Genomic DNA, 17675 nt, shown 5'->3' on the forward strand with positions numbered 1-17675 from the left:
ATATAGGTATGAAATAAAAATAATTTAAAAAAAAGTTACATACACAGTACATCACAATAACTTTGAATACTGATAGCAATTCTGTTAAAAAAGTGGAACTCATATACAATAATTTCACACAGATTTATATATTTCAAGTGTTTATTTCTGTTAATTCGAATGATCCTGGCTAACAGCTAATTAAAACACAGAATTCAGTTTCTCAAAGAATTACATAAGATCAATAAAAATGGACTTTGATACAGAAATGTAGGGCTACTGAAAGGTATTTGACATTCACATCATTTGACTGTTTTCTGGTGGAGCTGAAACATCGCACTAATAATATATCATTACCAATATCATGGTAACATGACCTTTCTTGGAGTGTGGCAGCAGCTGCTGCGGTTGTCCTCCAGTGCTTGAGGACTAGGTGTAGGAGAAGGATTCCAGTGAAAGTTTGCACTTTTATCACTTCAGCCGATCCTCTGGTGTGAGACAGAAATCTGACACCAGAGGGTAGGCTACATCTAGGCTCATTTGCATACTTAATGGTGATTGGTGGTTAACTGGGGGGGGCAGACAGAAAATCACTAACAGCAAGCCCTGCCCAAACAGCATGGAGCAGAGGGCACAGATGACAAAAAAGCTTCTGCCTTTCTGCAGATTTGATTTGAGGGGCCAAGGCATTTCCCCTGCGTAGAGCAGGCCTCCAAGCTACTTCAGTTGCCTTCAGTTTGTCTCCTTTGTTGGGGCTCGTGTCTCCCATTTTCCTCTTGTGTCTAATCCCAAATCATTAATGACTTCACTTAGGAGATGTCTCTCCACTTGTCCTCCATACTCTGGGACCTTGATTTTTAAATAAAATTTAATTTTCATTTGAGAAGAGAACTTTAGACCATTGAGCAAAACGGTAGTCCTTCTACTTTTTAGCCCTGATAATACATTTCTGATGTTGTTTCTGGTGCAGGAGTGGATTAACACAGGAAATGCAACACTTGTAGTCCATGTTCTGAATACTTTTGTGTTTGGAAGATCTGACTACATCCACAGTCTGCACTTTCTGAATTTTCTGTGCCAGCTATTTTAGCTATTACCTTTTCTGGCATCCTTGTGGATCTTTTAATGACTGCTGCTAGATAACTCTCAAGTCAGCACTCATCCCCATGATTTTGTAGACATGGGTTAACATTTCGGAGGCGCTGCCACAGTCCAAGCCCGCTTTTGAGACGTGATATAGAGTTAACTGCTAAAAACCGAATGCCCAAAATTGCTAATCAGCCAAGTTGCATCATTTATGAAGTTAATGGCAGTCAGAATAAATGGTTTTATAAGGTGAATGCTGTAAAGTAAACTGTGAAGATCAAGTCATTTCTTTGGCTTACTTTTTTTGCTCTTGCAGTCACGTCAGGTGTAGAGCATTTTCAATACAGGCTTAGTAGAATCAAGAAGGGAAGGTATTGAGATTTGTTTGCAGTTATCAGTGGTGGGTTTTGATATGGATGATATGACTCATTACTCATGGTGGCACAGTCTGGAGGGGAATCGGGACTGCATTTGATCATCTATAGCTCAAAACATGTATTACAATTGTCTATTAAATTGTACACGAATTTAAATGTTATAACTTCATTTTAAAGTAAAATAAAAAAAACCTGATGTAAAAGCATAACCCCACCCCCAGACAGATTTTAAAAATTGCCACCTTAGTGGGTAGTGCCAGGAGACACTGAGGGGCACACCAAAGTGTAGGGATGAACGGAGGGGGCTAAGCAGGGGTGTGGTCAGGAGGACGAGGGAAAGTGGCAGCTAGTTTAATTTGACATATTGAAACATGGAGAGTGACCAGAGCAACACTGGTAGTTTCACCACAGGTAGATCTTTTGAGGTGGAGGATATTTAACCCCCTTCGTCAACTGAGGTTGAGGGAGGCTTTATGGAGCCCAGCAGACCTCAGTTTGAGCCACTGGCTCAAGGCACTGACTCTGCGGGGAAAAAAGGAGTTTGGGGGTTTAGCTACTCTTTAAAAACATAATAATCCCAAAGGGTAACTGTATATTACAAATTTTATTATTTTCAGATGTGAATTTAAACGTTATTTGAACCATTTTTGATAAACCACAAACAAACAGCAACAAAACAAGGTCATATATATAAACAGTGAAAAGATTCACGGACTCTTCCCAGTTTATTTCATTAGTTTCGATCTGTTGTCCAACTTTTCTTTACTTTCCTTTATCATGACGCTGCAATGTCCTTTTTATTTTTTAATTGTTTTTATCATTGTGTAAAGTAGTTAGAAATGTCTTGTTGCTGAAATATGCTATACAAATAAACGTGCCTTGCCTAGTTCGCATATGACTCGGCCCGGATATGTTCTGTCTGAAAAGAATCAATTTAATCTGTAACTATCACTTAAGGAACTGAATTGCTAAAATAAATCAACATTTTAAAGATTCATTGGAGTTTGTTGTTTACGTCTCTTGGTAACAATAATTGCTTTCAAAATGCAACAAATGCAGGCAATGCTTTATCTTTAACAACTCAGTGAGTGATTGACAGGCGCTTTAAAGGTTTCAACCCACTTTTTAGCCAATCAGAACGAAGGGGTGGGATTATACACTAATCCTAACAAAATGGCGACTGTTGTTGTTTTGCCGCAGGGTCACTGATTAAATCCGTTTATCGTTTCTGCTCATTTCTGCAGCCGTAGTTCAGAAACATCGCTAAGATACGTACCGGAAGGGTCATCTCCGCCCGGGCTGAAATGAAAGGCAAAGAGCGGTCGCCGATCAAAAAACGGTCCCGGGCCCTGGAAGATATTCGAGACAGGGGAGGATGTCATCCGACCAGCAAGAAAATGGGGGCTCTCTCCGTTTCCAGTGGGAGTAATAATGGGAACAGCTCGACAAAAGGCGACGGTGGCTCGACGAGACGGAGTCTGCTCGGTGAGAAAAGAGACAGAGACTTCGACGGCCACGGCCGGACTGGAAATAACCACAGCTGTCAGTCTGCTGCGGTTAAAAACCACAGCCTGAGTCTGACGCTGGATTTAGCCTCACCGAGGGGCGTCTCTTCGCGAGCGGAGCAGCGGATCCAGCCGCCCAGCACCGAGAGTGAGTACAAAACACTGAAAATCAGCGACCTCGGCTCCCAGCTGAGCGATGAGGACATAGAGGACGGACTGTTTCATGAATTCAAAAAATTCGGCGACGTGAGCGTCAAGATGAGCCGCTGCAGCGATGGACGGATAGCGTTTGTGAATTTCAGAAAGCCGGAGGACGCCAGAGCGGCTAAACACGCCAGAGGCCGGTTGGTGCTGTACGACCGGCCGCTGAAGATCGAGGCGGTCTACATTAACAGGAGACGGAGCCGATCTCCGGTGGAGAGGGACTTATACGTGGCGGCTCAGAGTCACAGACATCTGCAGAGACCCCTGTCGCCCACCGGGCTTGGATACAGAGACTACCGCCTGCAGCAGTTGGCTCTGGGACAGTTGCCCCCTCCCCCGCCGCCCCCTTTGCCCAGAGAACTGGAGCGGGACCGTGAGTTTGCACTGTTTGAAGCCAGGGCGCGTCCTGCTTTCATTGCAGAACGGGCAGCCTTCAGAGAAGAGGATTTTATCGCCCCTGAAGATGACCAAAGAGCCAACAGGACGTTGTTTCTGGGCAACTTGGACATAACTGTTGCAGAGGCGGACCTGAGGAGGGCTTTTGACAGGTTTGGGGTCATCACAGAAGTGGATATAAAAAGACCCATCAGAGGACAAACCAGTACGTATGGATTTTTGAAATTTGAAAACCTTGACATGGCTCATCGTGCCAAGCTTAGTATGTCTGGCAAAATAGTGGGTCGCAACCCCATAAAGATAGGTTATGGCAAACCCATGCCCACCACACGCTTGTGGGTGGGGGGACTTGGACCCTGGGTGCCGCTACCTGGCCTAGCGAGAGAGTTTGATCGTTTTGGGACAATAAGGACCATAGACTACAGAAAAGGGGACACTTGGGCCTACATTCAGTATGAAAGTTTAGATGCTGCACAAGCAGCTTGGACACACATGAGGGGCTTCCCTCTGGGAGGACCAGAGAGACGTCTCAGAGTGGACTTTGCAGACTCTGAGCATCGCTACCCGCAGCAGTTCCTGCAGCCTCTACCTATACCACCGTTTGACATGGTGGCTGAGTCATTTGTTCACCGTGCCACGCCTGAACCTCTTCGGGTCAGAGACCGGACTCCTCCGCCACTTCATTTCAGGGACAGAGAGCTCTTCCCTGGAGCCGACTGGCCCAACCCAGCCCTCCGTGAACGTGTACGGGCCTCACCCTTTGAGCCTCTGGAACATTTGGAACGGGAGCGGAGGGCACGGGAGCCTTGGTCTTTGGAACGTGAGCTGCAGGGACGAGAACCTGTACGCAAACGGCGTGCAGTCGAGGAGGGACGCCATCTGGACCTCTCTCCTGACAGCACTGAGAGGACAGTAAGAAGGCGACGAGCCTCCCCAGAGGGGAGTCCTGGAGGCAGCAGTCGGGACGGAGGGCGCTTCAGTGATTCAGAGCGCCCCATGCGAGGTGAGAGAGCCTCTCCAGTAAGAGAATGTCACAGCAGCCTGGAGAGGGGCGGGACAGAACGCCGGCTAAAAAGCCAGAGTCTCTCTGATAAAGGACCATCAAGTGGCGCTGTGGTAGCAGCTGCAGACCGCAAGCGAAAAGCTGTTGATGGTGGCAAAGGGCCCGCCAAGAGAGAACGTTCTGAAAGCAGCTCCAAGGGAGGTCAACTGGCCAAGTCCGATGGCACCAAACTCAGTCTAGCTTGGCAAGGCATGCTGCTCCTGAAGAACAGCAACTTCCCAGCCAACATGCACCTGCTGGAGGGTGACCACAGCGTAGCCAGCGACCTACTGATCGACAGTGCAACGGGAAGGCAGGTGAGCGAGCTGAAGATCACGCAGCGTCTCCGCCTGGACCAGCCCAAGCTTGACGAAGTATCCCGCCGCATCAAGGTGGCAGGTCCTGGCGGCTACGCCATCCTGCTGGCCGTCCCTGGAACCACGGAGGATACGTTGTCCGACTCTGCAGCCTCGACCCAGCGGCCGCTCCGCAACCTGGTGTCCTACCTCAACCAAAAACAAGCAGCCGGAGTCATCAGCCTTCCCGTGGGGGGCAGCCGGGATAAAGACAACGCAGGGGTCCTTCATGCTTTCCCCCCCTGTGATTTTTCCCAGCAGTTCTTGGATTCATCTGCCAAAGCCCTGGCAAAAAGCAAAGAGGACTATCTGGTTATGATAGTGGTTCGTGGCGCATCATAAAAAGTGACCATACACTAAAATGAAGTGGAGTTTAGAAAAAAAATCTGCTGTATGTCAGTAATTATTGCATGCTGTGTGTTCTGCATCCTGGGGTACAGTAGTGTGCTTCTCCAGTGTTTGAATGTTGCCATATAATCCACTAAAAGGACAAACGGTGCCCTTCTGTAAAACAAAAAGGTCATTTTTCTTTCTTTTTAACTACTTTTCAGTGGGTGTTTGAACCTGATCACAATCACAAACCTGCTGTATTATCAGACTTCTGGAAAATGGTTAAATATGAGGCGATATTATAGGAATTCAATCAGTTCAAATCCCATGACATTTATGAGCTTTTCGGTCATACGGAGATTTTAGTCTTTGGTTCATTTACAGGTTTAAAGGGTTACAAAGATTTTAGACATGGAGTGATTTTATAATATACCGCTACCATTACAATTAAACTACAGCTTCAAAGCAATGTTAGTTAAATATATTTTAAAAAAACACCCATAATGGTCAACTTTGTTTTTTGGCTGCAGTGCTTAGTGTCATCAGTTTGTACTGGTATTATTACAACAACTTCCCTCACTGGTTATGTGCACAAGGCATGACTTACAGTACGGTGATGCGTTGCATTTCTTATTTTAGATTTTCAAGCGTAGAAATGAAGCTGAGCAGGATTTTTTTTTTTTTCAAACTCAAGGTGTAAAGAAGAGGGGGAAAAAAATACTAATTGCACAGCTCTCCTCCAGTTGATCACTTTCCAGTTAAATTTACTACCTAAAATATTTATATCGCTTCTAGTAAAGTAGTTTAATAAGTCTAAGTGGAGTGTGATTTACTGAAGAAGCGCTGTGCAGTGTGTTTTAATGGCGAATAAAAGGTTTTGACTGGTTCAAAGGTGGAAAATGATGTGAAGGTCAGCGGTTGAAACATTTCTTAATACAGGTCATACATTTCAGTCTATAAAGTCTCTGAATTCATACATTTCTTCAGTGCTATTGTTTAAACTTTATTGCATCTGTGTTAAAGGGATAATTAGATTTATCTTTGCAGTGAGGTTCTGTGAGGCTCTGACCTGTAATAGAAAGATTTCACATCACAGTAAGTTTGTAGAAAAGTAAAAAGAAAAGTCCCCAAATCTGTGAAGGCTAACATTGAGTCAGATGAGCCCCCTGTTTTAGCTGAGTTTAGCAATTTCAAACAACTCGAACTTAAAATGTTCATATTTGCTGGATGTGGTATAGCAGCAGGTATAAAACCATCTACACTTTCACAAGGGGGTTTGGATAAGTTTATCACCTTCTTTCTCAGCCAAACGCTTTAGCTGATTGTAGCAGCTAAAGCGTTGAGGCTTTCTGACTTGTTAGCCTTTCACAACTCTAGGGATTTTCTTGCTCACTGTGATGGGAGATTACATACCACTACACTTAAAGGAGCTATTACCGATAATAAGGTCACTGACCTTCACTTATTCACAAATTTCTGCATTATCCACAAATTTAAGTGTAAAGATCAGACTCTCATGTCAAATTTGTGTTTAACATAGAAACCAGCCCACACCATGATACTAACGGAAAATACTGCAACTTTCTTTTTTTATTGACTTAATTTGTTATCTTTTTGTGCAACATTATTTTTGCTTGGAGAGGATCTGGCATTGCATTATATAAAAACTGAAGTACTTATGGACAAAAAGAAAAACGAAAGGTTAGACAGCTTCATGTTTATAGTTGATGCCCTGGTTCTTTTATTTCCCTGACCCAGTAACCCACACCTTCATAGGAATAATCAAACCCAGTAAATTGATGGTATAAAGGAATAAACCTGCTATCAGTACAGTTGGTTTTAACAGTGGTTTAACCGTTAATATGGAGTTTAATTTTAGAAGTTTAAATTACAGTAATTCATACCTGCCAATATTTTGTTCTTAGGTCTTCTTACAACTGTATTGTTTATTTGTATTTAGTCATGCAGTAGTGACTTACTCTGAATAATAAGTTGCTGATTTTTGGTTCCATATGTAATGAAAACGTTCATGTTTGCTTGTACGCGCAGACATCACACCCGCTGAAACTTTGGACTCTGGAAGACGCAGAGCTACTAACCTCTGTGGAAAAAAGGCACCGTTGTATGTGTGAGTCCTCGCTGATGAGGAAGCTTTTTAAGTTGTGTAGTCCATCCAGCACCTGTGATGACTTCTGTTTTAAGTGGAAAAATTGAGCAATGTACGCTTTGATGTCATGGGGAAAGGAAAATCCGTAGTGCCCATGCGAAGCTGTTCACGTAACTGCGAGTGCATTTGGGCACTTAATGTGACCGATTATCAATAAATTGTTCATGTGAAGGGAAAATGTTTCTTCGATGGAAGTGAATTGACGAAACGAGCTTCAATGCCTTATTGTGTTTCCAAGGAGTTTGTCACTTGAAATGTTGTTTCTGCTCGTGAGAGGGGGAGACGATTTGCAAGTTGTTTAGCTCCAGAGAGGAGAGACCTGTGTTTCCTGAGAGGATCGCAATTTGTTTAAAGGCCAGTTCTGGGCTCAGAAGTCGCCCCGTTTGTAACTTGCACCCACAACTGTTCCTATTTACATTCAAACACCTGATCAGGATGGAGGAGCTGTCGCCTGCTCTTGTTTGACTCCGCCATGCAGATGCAGTTTGGGAGGCGTGGCCCGGAGCGAATGGCATCACATGACGGTGACCGATTTGCATCACTGAAAATGTTTCCCATGCATTGGTTCTGGTTCTGAACAGGAGGCAGGAGAATTTCATCGCTCACTGTCACACACTTCATTGTAGAGATTGTGACAACTCTGAAATTTGCAGAGCATCTACAGATCACTCTGTCTCCCTGCAAAGAATTGGGCTGATTTGTCTTTATCACACTTTGCCCGGTTTTATTCAGCTAGGAATACTGTTGCTGGCCTCTCCTCTCTGAAGAGACGTGTGAACCGGTACCCCTTCATCATCTGAGGTCAGCTGCAGCATGGAGATGAAGTATGAACACCCTCGCTGGATGGAGCCCACGGAGCGGATACCATTCACTGAAGTTCCACCAGGACCACTGTTTGTTCCCCCCCAAAATCTCTGTTAAACGTTTAAGGCCTCTTTACACACTCAGCTACCATCTGTTTTAGCTGAATTAGAGTAAAAACATGTTCAGTGTTCTGTGCTGAGGACGACTCCCTTCCCTTGAGAAACATTGCCAACCATGAGGACCACGGAGCACCTTCTTTTCCTCTCCTCCTGGTCCGTTAGCTGACAGCCAGGACAGAGCAGGTGTCACTGTGTGACTGCTGTGCAGAAACAGCTTCATGGTGAGTAAGAACAAGGGCTGCCTGCCATGGCTGTATCGGTGGCTAATAGGCAGCAGGGGTGAGTATAATGTGTAACGTCACATTTTCAAGAAAAATCATAGCCTTTTTTTAATGAGAAAATATCAACTAAACAATTTATGCCCTCTGCACATTACTGCATACACTGCTGCGTAATATTCAGTAGAACAAAATAAACCGTCTTAACATGGTGGGGACAGAGCCTTAAAAGTTGAGACATTCCTAAAGAAGGAAATTAAATTGGATGAAGGCAAAGAATTTGGAAGTGCTGCTGGTTATTCATTACATCCTCTTTTGATGCAGGAATAATCCTGGCTTCTCAAGGTCCTTCATCAAGCTCATTGCTTTCAGTAAAACAAAAAAAAACAAAAAAAAGTCCAAGTTGTAAAAAGAGCAAGTGACCATAAACGTCATCAAAGGCTCACTATAGTAAAGGAGAAAATATATTTAAAATGCCTTTTTTTTTACATGGCAAATCAAATAATCCTAATTATTTTAGTCATAATCATCATTATGGCCACTTGCTCTTTTTACAACTTTTGTTCTTCTGAAAGCAAGAAGCCTGTAAGAATGCATGTCCTAAATTAGATGAGATTTCAATTTGGTTAATGCTACTTTGAAACCTGGGTTTTCTACCAAATACGGCACACTTGGTTGATTCTGTGGGCACAGTAAAACAAAGTAGTGTTTAGACTATATATGAAAGGGACGTGCACATTAATAAACATCAGTGACAGCTACAGATGTTAATATGCCGGAGGTTTTCTCCTAGCAGGGAACATATACATACAAGAAGGAAATGATGCAGTAGCATAGAGCTCATTGAAGTGCCTGGTGCTAAGTCTGTATTATTAGCAGAGTTTGTCTTTTCATATATTCTAAAAGTACTTAATGAAACAAGAATGTGTTTCTCTTATTGGGATGTTGTTTTTTAAGTAGTTTTTTTTTACTTACATGTGTTGGAGATCCAACTGCAATTGAGAGGGGAGCAGCATCTTCTCAGTCCAAGCAACTAACTGGCTAAAACGAAGAAATAAATGACAAAAAATAATCCAACCTACAAGCAACTGTGGCCTACCTTTAAATCTGAAAGGCGCTTTTTGTTCATTGCACAGTAAATAAACTGAGTCAGTGGTGAGAAGTAAGTACAGAGCTGTATTTGACATTTCAGTGTCTACTTGAATATACTGATTTACCATTTACTGTCAGGTAATATTTCCCAACAAATCAGATTATTGCATTATAACTTTACTCGGTTATAGTCAGGTGATCCTTTCACTTTTTAGCTGATGTGCCACAATGTGATTACAAATCTTGAATAATCAGAATCAAAATCAGCTTTATTGCCAAGTTCGTACATACAAACAAGGAATTTGACTCCGGTACACTTTGCTCTTTTGTTCTGTTTTTGCATTACAGAATATACAAATTTACAATTTACAATGTACAATATACAATGTACAATGCAATATTCTGCATTACAGATTATTGCATTGCAATAAGGTGAGACATGCCACCAGAAGTTGTGTTATTGATCCAGGCAGCCTTTTCACGGTTTTGAGCCCTGACCCGCTGGATGTAGGCAGCCACATCCACAACCCTGCAGGGATTAAGCAGGTATAGAAAATGGATCGATGGATTCTCAGTCAACTGAAGTTAACTCTTAACTGGCACATTCTATTTATCTTATAATAAAAAAAAAGTGATTACATCATAAAAATAATACACATAATTTACTATGGAATAGTACCTTAAAGGCCAAGCATTTTCTAACAGTAAGCTTCACAGTCCCTGATCATAGCTGATTTTATTCACTGCAAAACATTTTTTAGATTATTAGAGGGTTTCTGTAGTCTTTGATGACCTCACATGTAATAATGAAAGGTTTTCCACAACACGTTACAACAACATTGTGTAATATGATCAAGTTGCTTTCTCTAAAACAAAAAGCAATAATTATTCCTGGTGCTAACCTGTTATTACATTTTTATTTCATGTTAAAGGTTTAGTAAATTAGATTTTCGTTAAACCTTACTGTAGTACTTCTTTGTTTGCTCGTCTTCCTGAATTTTGTACCTTTTTGGTTTTACTTCCCTTTGTAAAGGAGTAGCACTGGGAGTCTAATGAGGCCATCTGCTGTGGTAGCTAGCCTGCAGCTGGTTTTTTAACAAATATGCATCTTGTAGCTTGCCAAACAGTTAGCTGGGTGGGGCTCATTCAGTTTGCATTGATCTTCTTTCAACCAGCTGGCTGTCAGTGCAAAGCAACAGTTAGGGGAGGAGCAGTAATGTATTAGACTTTACTTCAAATAGCCTGAGAAAATTCAGATCACTTCAACGCTGTCCCTGGCATCCCGTTAAAAACACTGCGAAGGCCCCAAGCATAGGTACTAATGTCATCCATATGAAACTACAGTGAAAGTCATTGTGGATTTTATTTTGTCTAACACTGTCTAAAACATTTTTGCTTTCTATACAGACACCCATGGGACTGCAGTTCTGTTTCCAAGACACTGGGCGGCCTACCTGGGTTCATTTACTGTGAGTAACCTTTATATAGGTAACGAAATGCTAATTTATTTTTCTAATTCAGTTCCATTCAAAAGGTGAAGCTCTTATATTACATAGAATCTTTACACACAGGGTGATACATGTCAGGAGATTATTTCTGTTAACTTTAATGATTATGGAAACCCAAAATGAATTTTCTTAGAAAATCAAAACATTACGTTAGGCCCATAGAAATGATTTAGATATGGAAATGTTATGTAATGGCCTCCAAAATCATGGAGAGGAAAGTTGTCTTGAGAGTTGTCGTTGATACCTTCCACTAAGAGGGTAAGCCACCAAAGGTCAGTCTTAAAATTTACAGAGGATTGTATGCTAGTACAATAAAGGAAAGTTGAGCGGATGGAAAAAGTGTAATAGAAAATGTAGACCAAGCCTTGAGAGGACAACAGCCCATTAAATGGTTGGTGGAAATTCACAAGGCTTGCATTGTGTCATGGAGACCAATATTTCTGCATTAAAAATATTTTTTATTGGCCTTATATGCTTAATTTCCTGGGAAACACAAATGTGGGTTTTGATTAGATCTAAGCAACAATCAATAGAATTACCATCTATAGACATTGGAAATATATACACTCACCGGCCACTTTATTTGGTACACCTTGCTAGTACCGGGTTGGACCCCCTTTTGCCTTCAGTAGGCTGTGGCGTTGACACGATGCTCAATTGGTACTAAGGGGCCCAAAGTGTGCCAAGAAAATATCCCCCACACCATTATACCACCACCACCAGCCTGAACCATTGATACAAGGCAGGATAGATCCATGCTTTCATGTTGTTGACGCCAAATTCTGACCCTACCATCCAAATGCCGCAGCAGAAATCGAGACTCATCAGATCAGGCAACGTTTTTCCAATCTTCTATTGTCCAGTTTTGGTGAGCTTTTGTGAATTGTAGCTTCAGTTTCCTGTTCTTAGCTGACAGGAGTGGCACCTGGTGTGGTCTTCTGCTGCTGTAGCCCATCCACCTCAAGGTTCGACGTGTTGTGCATCCAGAGATGCTCTTCTGCATGCCTTGGTTGTAACGAGTGGTTATTTGAGTAACTGCTGCCTTTCTATCACCTCGAACCAGTCTGGCCATTCTTCTCTGACCTCTGCCATCAACAAGGCATTTGCGCCCACAGAACTGCCGCTCACTGGATATTTTCCGTTTTTCGGACCATTCTCTGTAAAACCTAGAGATGGTAGCGAGTGAAAATCCCAGTAGATCAGCAGTTTCTGAAATATTCAAACCAGCCCGTCTGGCACCAACAACCATACCACGTTCAAAGTCACTTAAATCACCTTTCTTCCCCATTCTGATGCTCAGTTTGAACTGCAGCAGATTGTCTTGACCATGTCTACGTGCCTAAATGCATTAAGTTGCTGCCATGTGATTGGCTGATTACAATTTGCGTTAATGAGCAGTTGGACAGGTGTACCTAATAAAGTGGCCTGTGAGTGTATATCTGTGTGTAAAGAATCTATGAATTTCACTTTCAGAAATAAATGACTGAAATTAACTTTTTGTTGATATTCTTATTTATTTAGAATTGTTTAAAATTAAAACTAACATAATGAAATGCAGTAACATGGAGTAGTTTTAAAGGTTTTTTTTTTTATAAAAAAACTGTAAAAAGGCCTAAAGATAAACATATTGAAATAAATTATCTGTCCATTTTTTTTTTTTTGTCAATAAAGTACTGCATGTTTACTTTGCTCTATGACTTGTGATTGTTTCTCCTGCCTGGTGTCTGAATCACACTATAACAGAGTCACAAACCATTTTATTACATCTGAGTTATGCACTGTTACAAGTTTTAAAAATAAAATCTAAAATCTTGGTGCAGAATATCTATGATTAGTTAAACCTCTTTGCTAGAGAAACCCAGGAAGCAGCGCATCGAACAAACAGTGCTTCTTCCAGTAATAGATTAACTGAAAAAAAAACCAAAACAAAAAAGGTGAAAAATAAAAAATAAAATGCTTTAAAAAAATCTCTCCAATGGTGTTTAGGTAATTACCACCTTAAGACCAGATGTTCAAGGCTGAATACCATTTACATACTTTTAAAGCATGAAATATTTTTCATCAAAAACTTTTTTTTTTTTCTTTTCTGGTACAAAAACCTCAGTGGCCCCAAATCACAAAGGCGTACCGGCTGTGAGTGAATGCAACTCGTGAGCCAAAAGAGCTTTAGTGCATGACTCGTCATGGAAACAATACAAAGAGCCCTGCTCAGTATTGTGAAAGCGAGTTGAGGGGGAATAATTTGGTGCTAATGCAGACTGCATTCTTAGAGCAGAAGCCTTCTTAGCCCACAAGAGGGCAGCATGAGAAAACACATTAGCTGATTTTGAACAGACCAGTTCAAATGATAGTCACAGTCCATACCATTTTATTTCTGTGCAGTTATAAGCTTCAAGTCGTCAGTAGGTTTTCTAATGTGATCTTTGGCTGACATTACAGGAAAGGTAGTAAAAGATACATCACCCTGTAAGGCAAATGGTGAAAAAACAACAACAAAGAAAACACAAAAAAACTCTAAAACATTTATAAAAAAGATTCAAGAACCAACAGACTCTCGTGTTTAAACATGACGCTGTAAGTTTGCACCAGCCGGTACTTGAAAGTCTGGACAACAAAAGTAGTTGTGTTACACTAACTGGGTATCATCGCATCATCATTTCAGTGGGTCACAGATTTATAGACAAAACAAAGCTGACAAAAAAAACAAACAATCACACACAGTTTCATAGAAAACGCATTTAGCTCCACCAACTCTATATTCACCTGTGACCATAATTTCCAGAAAAGCACAAACAGGTGTCTTCTCTAAAAAGCTGGTGGATTTGCAGCAAATAAATGTGAGCACCCTAAGTTAAAGGAAAGTAATTGAGTGTGTAGTTGCATAGATCAGCCAGGAGTGAGGATCTGCTCATCTGAAGGTTTGCATCAGTAAAATAAATTGTCAAAAACTATCATGTTTTCAGTTCAGAGCCAACAAAATGAAAAAGGTAGTTTATAGTTGTAGCATTTGAAAAGCGACAGCTGGGGTTTTGTAAATGAAGTTTTCTAAATGAACCTTTACAGACACAGGAAGGGCTTTGCAAAACTGTTCTTACCAGCTGAATGTTTTTACATTCAGTCATGCTACAACTATGCCTTCAGTGGGTTTTATTGGGATTTTATGTGACAGAGAACACTGTGTAGTGCATAATTGAATGAAGTGGAAGAAAATTGATACATGGTTTTCAATAACAGTACAATTATGCAAATTCATCGCGTTTTACTTTAACACCCCTAAATACAATCCAATGTTATCAACTGCCTTCAAATGTCACCCAAGTAGTGAATCTGGTCCATCTGCATGTATTTTAATCTCAGTTTAAATGTAGCTGCTCAGTGAAGGCCTCAGAGGTTTGTTTGAGAACATTAATGAACATCCTGCAGACCCAAGACAGGTCAGAGAGAAAGTTGTGTAGAAGTTGAAAGAAGGGTTATTCAAAGCTTAGAACATATTACAGAGCTCTGTGCAATCCAACATCTGAAAATGTGAAGAGTCATGCACATCTGCAGACCTACTGAGACACTGTCGTCCACATAAATCAGGATTCAGCAGCCTTTGTAATCCAAAAGGCCATTTTTACCCTTCCTTGTAATCACTCAAATCTGTCTAAAACAGCAAAACCTACATGGATAAAAGACCGCTTATCAAATTCTATACTTGCAATTTAAATTTGTTGGGGGTTTTTTTTGGTAGAAAAAAACATGAACTTATTTCTATTTTTACGGTTTTGGAACTTGGAAAAATATAAAAGACTCACAGTGAAATTATACATTTCACTGAATTGAGCGTATTTCTGTAAAAAGTTGGAAAAGCATGTTGTTTGTGTCCTTATAAGAAAATGACTATTAGTGTAATTTTGTTATGTTAATATGGCATGAAAATAGAAACCTGCTTAAAAACAGCATTTTTATTGCTTTTAAATGGAATGACACGTTAATTCCCACATTGGAGGGCCTAAACCGCTACATGTGGTTCCATAGCCACAGGCTGCAGGTCGCTGATCTTACCTGACTGGCCAGGCAAGGAGATTATTAATCAGAGAAATAGCAGAGATGCTCATCGTAACTCTAGAGGAGTTGCAGAGATCCACAGCTCAGGTAACTTTTTGGATTGCAAGCAAAATGCTACTTGAGGCAGAAAAACTAACTTCCTACACACTGTTGGCAGCATTATAATATGGGGAAGCTTTTTGTCAGCAGAACAGGGAAGCTAGTCAGAGTTAATAAGAATATGGGTGGAGGTAAATACAGGGAACATCAGAGAGGAAACCTGTTAGAGGCTGCATAAGACTTCAGAACTAGGGTCTGATGTTCACCTACCAGCAGGACAACCACAAACATACAGCTAGAGCTACAGTGAAATGATTTAAAGCATGCATTTAATTTGTGGCAAGAATTGAAAGTTGGTGTTCACAGATGGTCTCCATCCAAACTGTTTGACCTTTCATTTATTTTAAAAAGAAGAATGTGCAAATATTTTAGTCTCTATTTGTGCAAAGATGGTAAAGACACACCCATGACTTCCGAATCTACTTTCAACTCTTCAAGAGGTGCTGAATACAAATTCAAGCCACACTTCTCACATTTTTATTAGTAAAAAAAAAACTAAAGAAAAGAAACATGTATTTTTGTATTCTTCCACTTCACACTCATGGTCTACTTTGTGTTATTCTATCACATCAAATGCAGTGAGGTTTGTTTTTTGTTAGATGACAAAAAGAGAAAACATTCAAGTTCTACTAATACTTCTGCAAGGCACTGTGGAGTACAACTTTTTAAAATTTGGAGAACTGTTTTTTTGTTTAACTGAAATAAGTTGCGAGCAATGACATATGCGCAGATGATTAAATCGGCTGAGCAGCTGAAACCCCTGTGCAAAAGTAGTTAACATCGCTTACGTGCAAAAGACTCGAAAGTGAGAATTTTCATTTACAGCATAAAGCTGACAGGTAAACTGTGAATAATTACAGTGAATTAAGTTCTGACTGCCGGGTGAATGTGCTCTAAGTATTGCATAAGTAGTGACAGCTGTATTTATTATACAACTGTGCAAGTTAAACGGGTTTAATAGCTACTTGGGGATCAAAGCCAGTTTAGGTGTGAGGTCTTGATGACCTTTACATGGTGAAATAGGGTTGATGCCAGTTTAAAAATAGGTGATGAAAGTGAGTACATCTGCAGCTGCAGCCTTTAAAATCAAGCTTTTAATATGATTTCAAACAAACTGAGCTATTGGAAGGAGGACGTTGGGATGAATGGGTGTGAGTTGGTTGAAAAAAGCTCAAACAATAAAAGCTCTTCAATTAAATGGAGAGTCTGGATAAAAGTTAGCCTACAAGTCTGCACGGACCATTCTGAGTTTATAGTTAAATGTCAGCACATGCCTACCATAATCTCACAGAGTGGATCTTCCAATCTGCTTTTTTGGCTTCATACACGAGATAACTCACTGGGACATAGGAACAGGCTACAGTAGTGGTGGTTGCTGAGTATTTTGGCTCCCTGGCAGTTAGAAATCATGCAGCACGGTCATAACTTGGCCCAAAGTGCATATCAGTGAGAACAGATTTACACATACAGATAAATGCTTCTCAAGACTTAAGATGCAGCACACCTCACGAATATGTGCTTAGATTAATAACCTCATATAATCCTTGGAGACAGGATTTTGAGCTTGGTTCCTTGCTCTGCATTGTTCAGTTTAGTTGTTGCATCGAAAAGTAGAATTCATTGTTCTGTTGTGTGCTGGATTACCTTCAGATGGGATCTTTGTGCCTCTGATATTAAAACTGTTCTGCCGAACACAAGAACTTTGGCTTTTTATAAGTTCTGCATAATCAAATATTCAGACTATTGTATGCTCTTGTGTTACTGTAATGCTGGTATCACACTTTTGCTGAAAGTTATGGTCCAGGTCCCAGGTTTAGGTGAGAGTCCAGGGTCCCAGCTGCGCAGGCCCGTGGCTGGGAGCATGTTAGTCCAACTTCCAGATTTCGCTCTAACACAGCACCGTTCTGCAGGTGGTCAGGGGCGAAGCAGCCATTAATCTTACAACTGCTTTCTGCTCTCTGGTTCTGAGAAAGTTTTTTCTTGGCCTTCCAGCGCTGAGCGAGTGGCTCCATGAACAAGGAGAGGGAGGAAAGAAGGTAGCACAGGCCCGCCAGATAGAAAGAACAGTCATACGTCTGTGTGTAGTCGTACAGGAACCCTATAAAAACAGAAACAACATGATCTTAAAGAGGCAGTTTTGTATTTCTTTGAAGACTGGTAATGCAGAGTGGTTATGAGTCAGCAGCATCTTTCCTTCAGGAAACAACAGTCAAAATGATCTCAGTTTGGTCAGTCACGGAGAAACGGGAGTCAAGCTAACTGATAATCAGGTCAGTGTGCATTAATAAATGACTTTCCACCTTCTAAAAGAACTCAAACTTAAACCTTTTGTGGATGTTAGAA

The 17675-nt window shown here is 41.1% G+C and overlaps 2 protein-coding genes across 5 annotated transcripts in view; one reads left to right on the top strand and one right to left on the bottom strand.

The window, feature by feature from the left end:
- Positions 1-2572: 2572 nt before the first annotated feature.
- On the top strand, positions 2573-7620 carry rbm15 (RNA binding motif protein 15). Its single transcript, XM_047367400.1, has one exon. The coding sequence runs from the start codon at positions 2747-2749 to the stop codon at positions 5285-5287; it is 2541 nt and encodes an 846-aa protein (XP_047223356.1). The 5' UTR covers positions 2573-2746; the 3' UTR covers positions 5288-7620.
- Positions 7621-13534: 5914 nt separating this feature from the next.
- slc16a4 (solute carrier family 16 member 4) overlaps positions 13535-17675 on the bottom strand; it is a 40653-nt gene continuing 36512 nt past the window's right edge. For all 4 annotated transcript variants that reach the window (XM_047377017.1, XM_047377007.1, XM_047377026.1 and 1 more), the window contains one exon: positions 13535-17430. In XM_047377017.1, coding sequence (XP_047232973.1) covers positions 17126-17430 — 305 coding nt within the window. In that variant the 3' untranslated portion in view covers positions 13535-17125. The remainder of the gene's footprint in view (positions 17431-17675) is intronic.

Source organism: Girardinichthys multiradiatus, chromosome 1 (genome assembly GCF_021462225.1).
Source record: "Girardinichthys multiradiatus isolate DD_20200921_A chromosome 1, DD_fGirMul_XY1, whole genome shotgun sequence".
NCBI lineage: Eukaryota > Metazoa > Chordata > Actinopteri > Cyprinodontiformes > Goodeidae > Girardinichthys > Girardinichthys multiradiatus.

Excerpts from the sequence above, each read along its gene's own strand:
- rbm15 (XM_047367400.1), top strand. The coding sequence starts at position 2,747 with ATGAAAGGCAAAGAGCGGTCGCCGATCAAAAAACGGTCCCGGGCCCTG.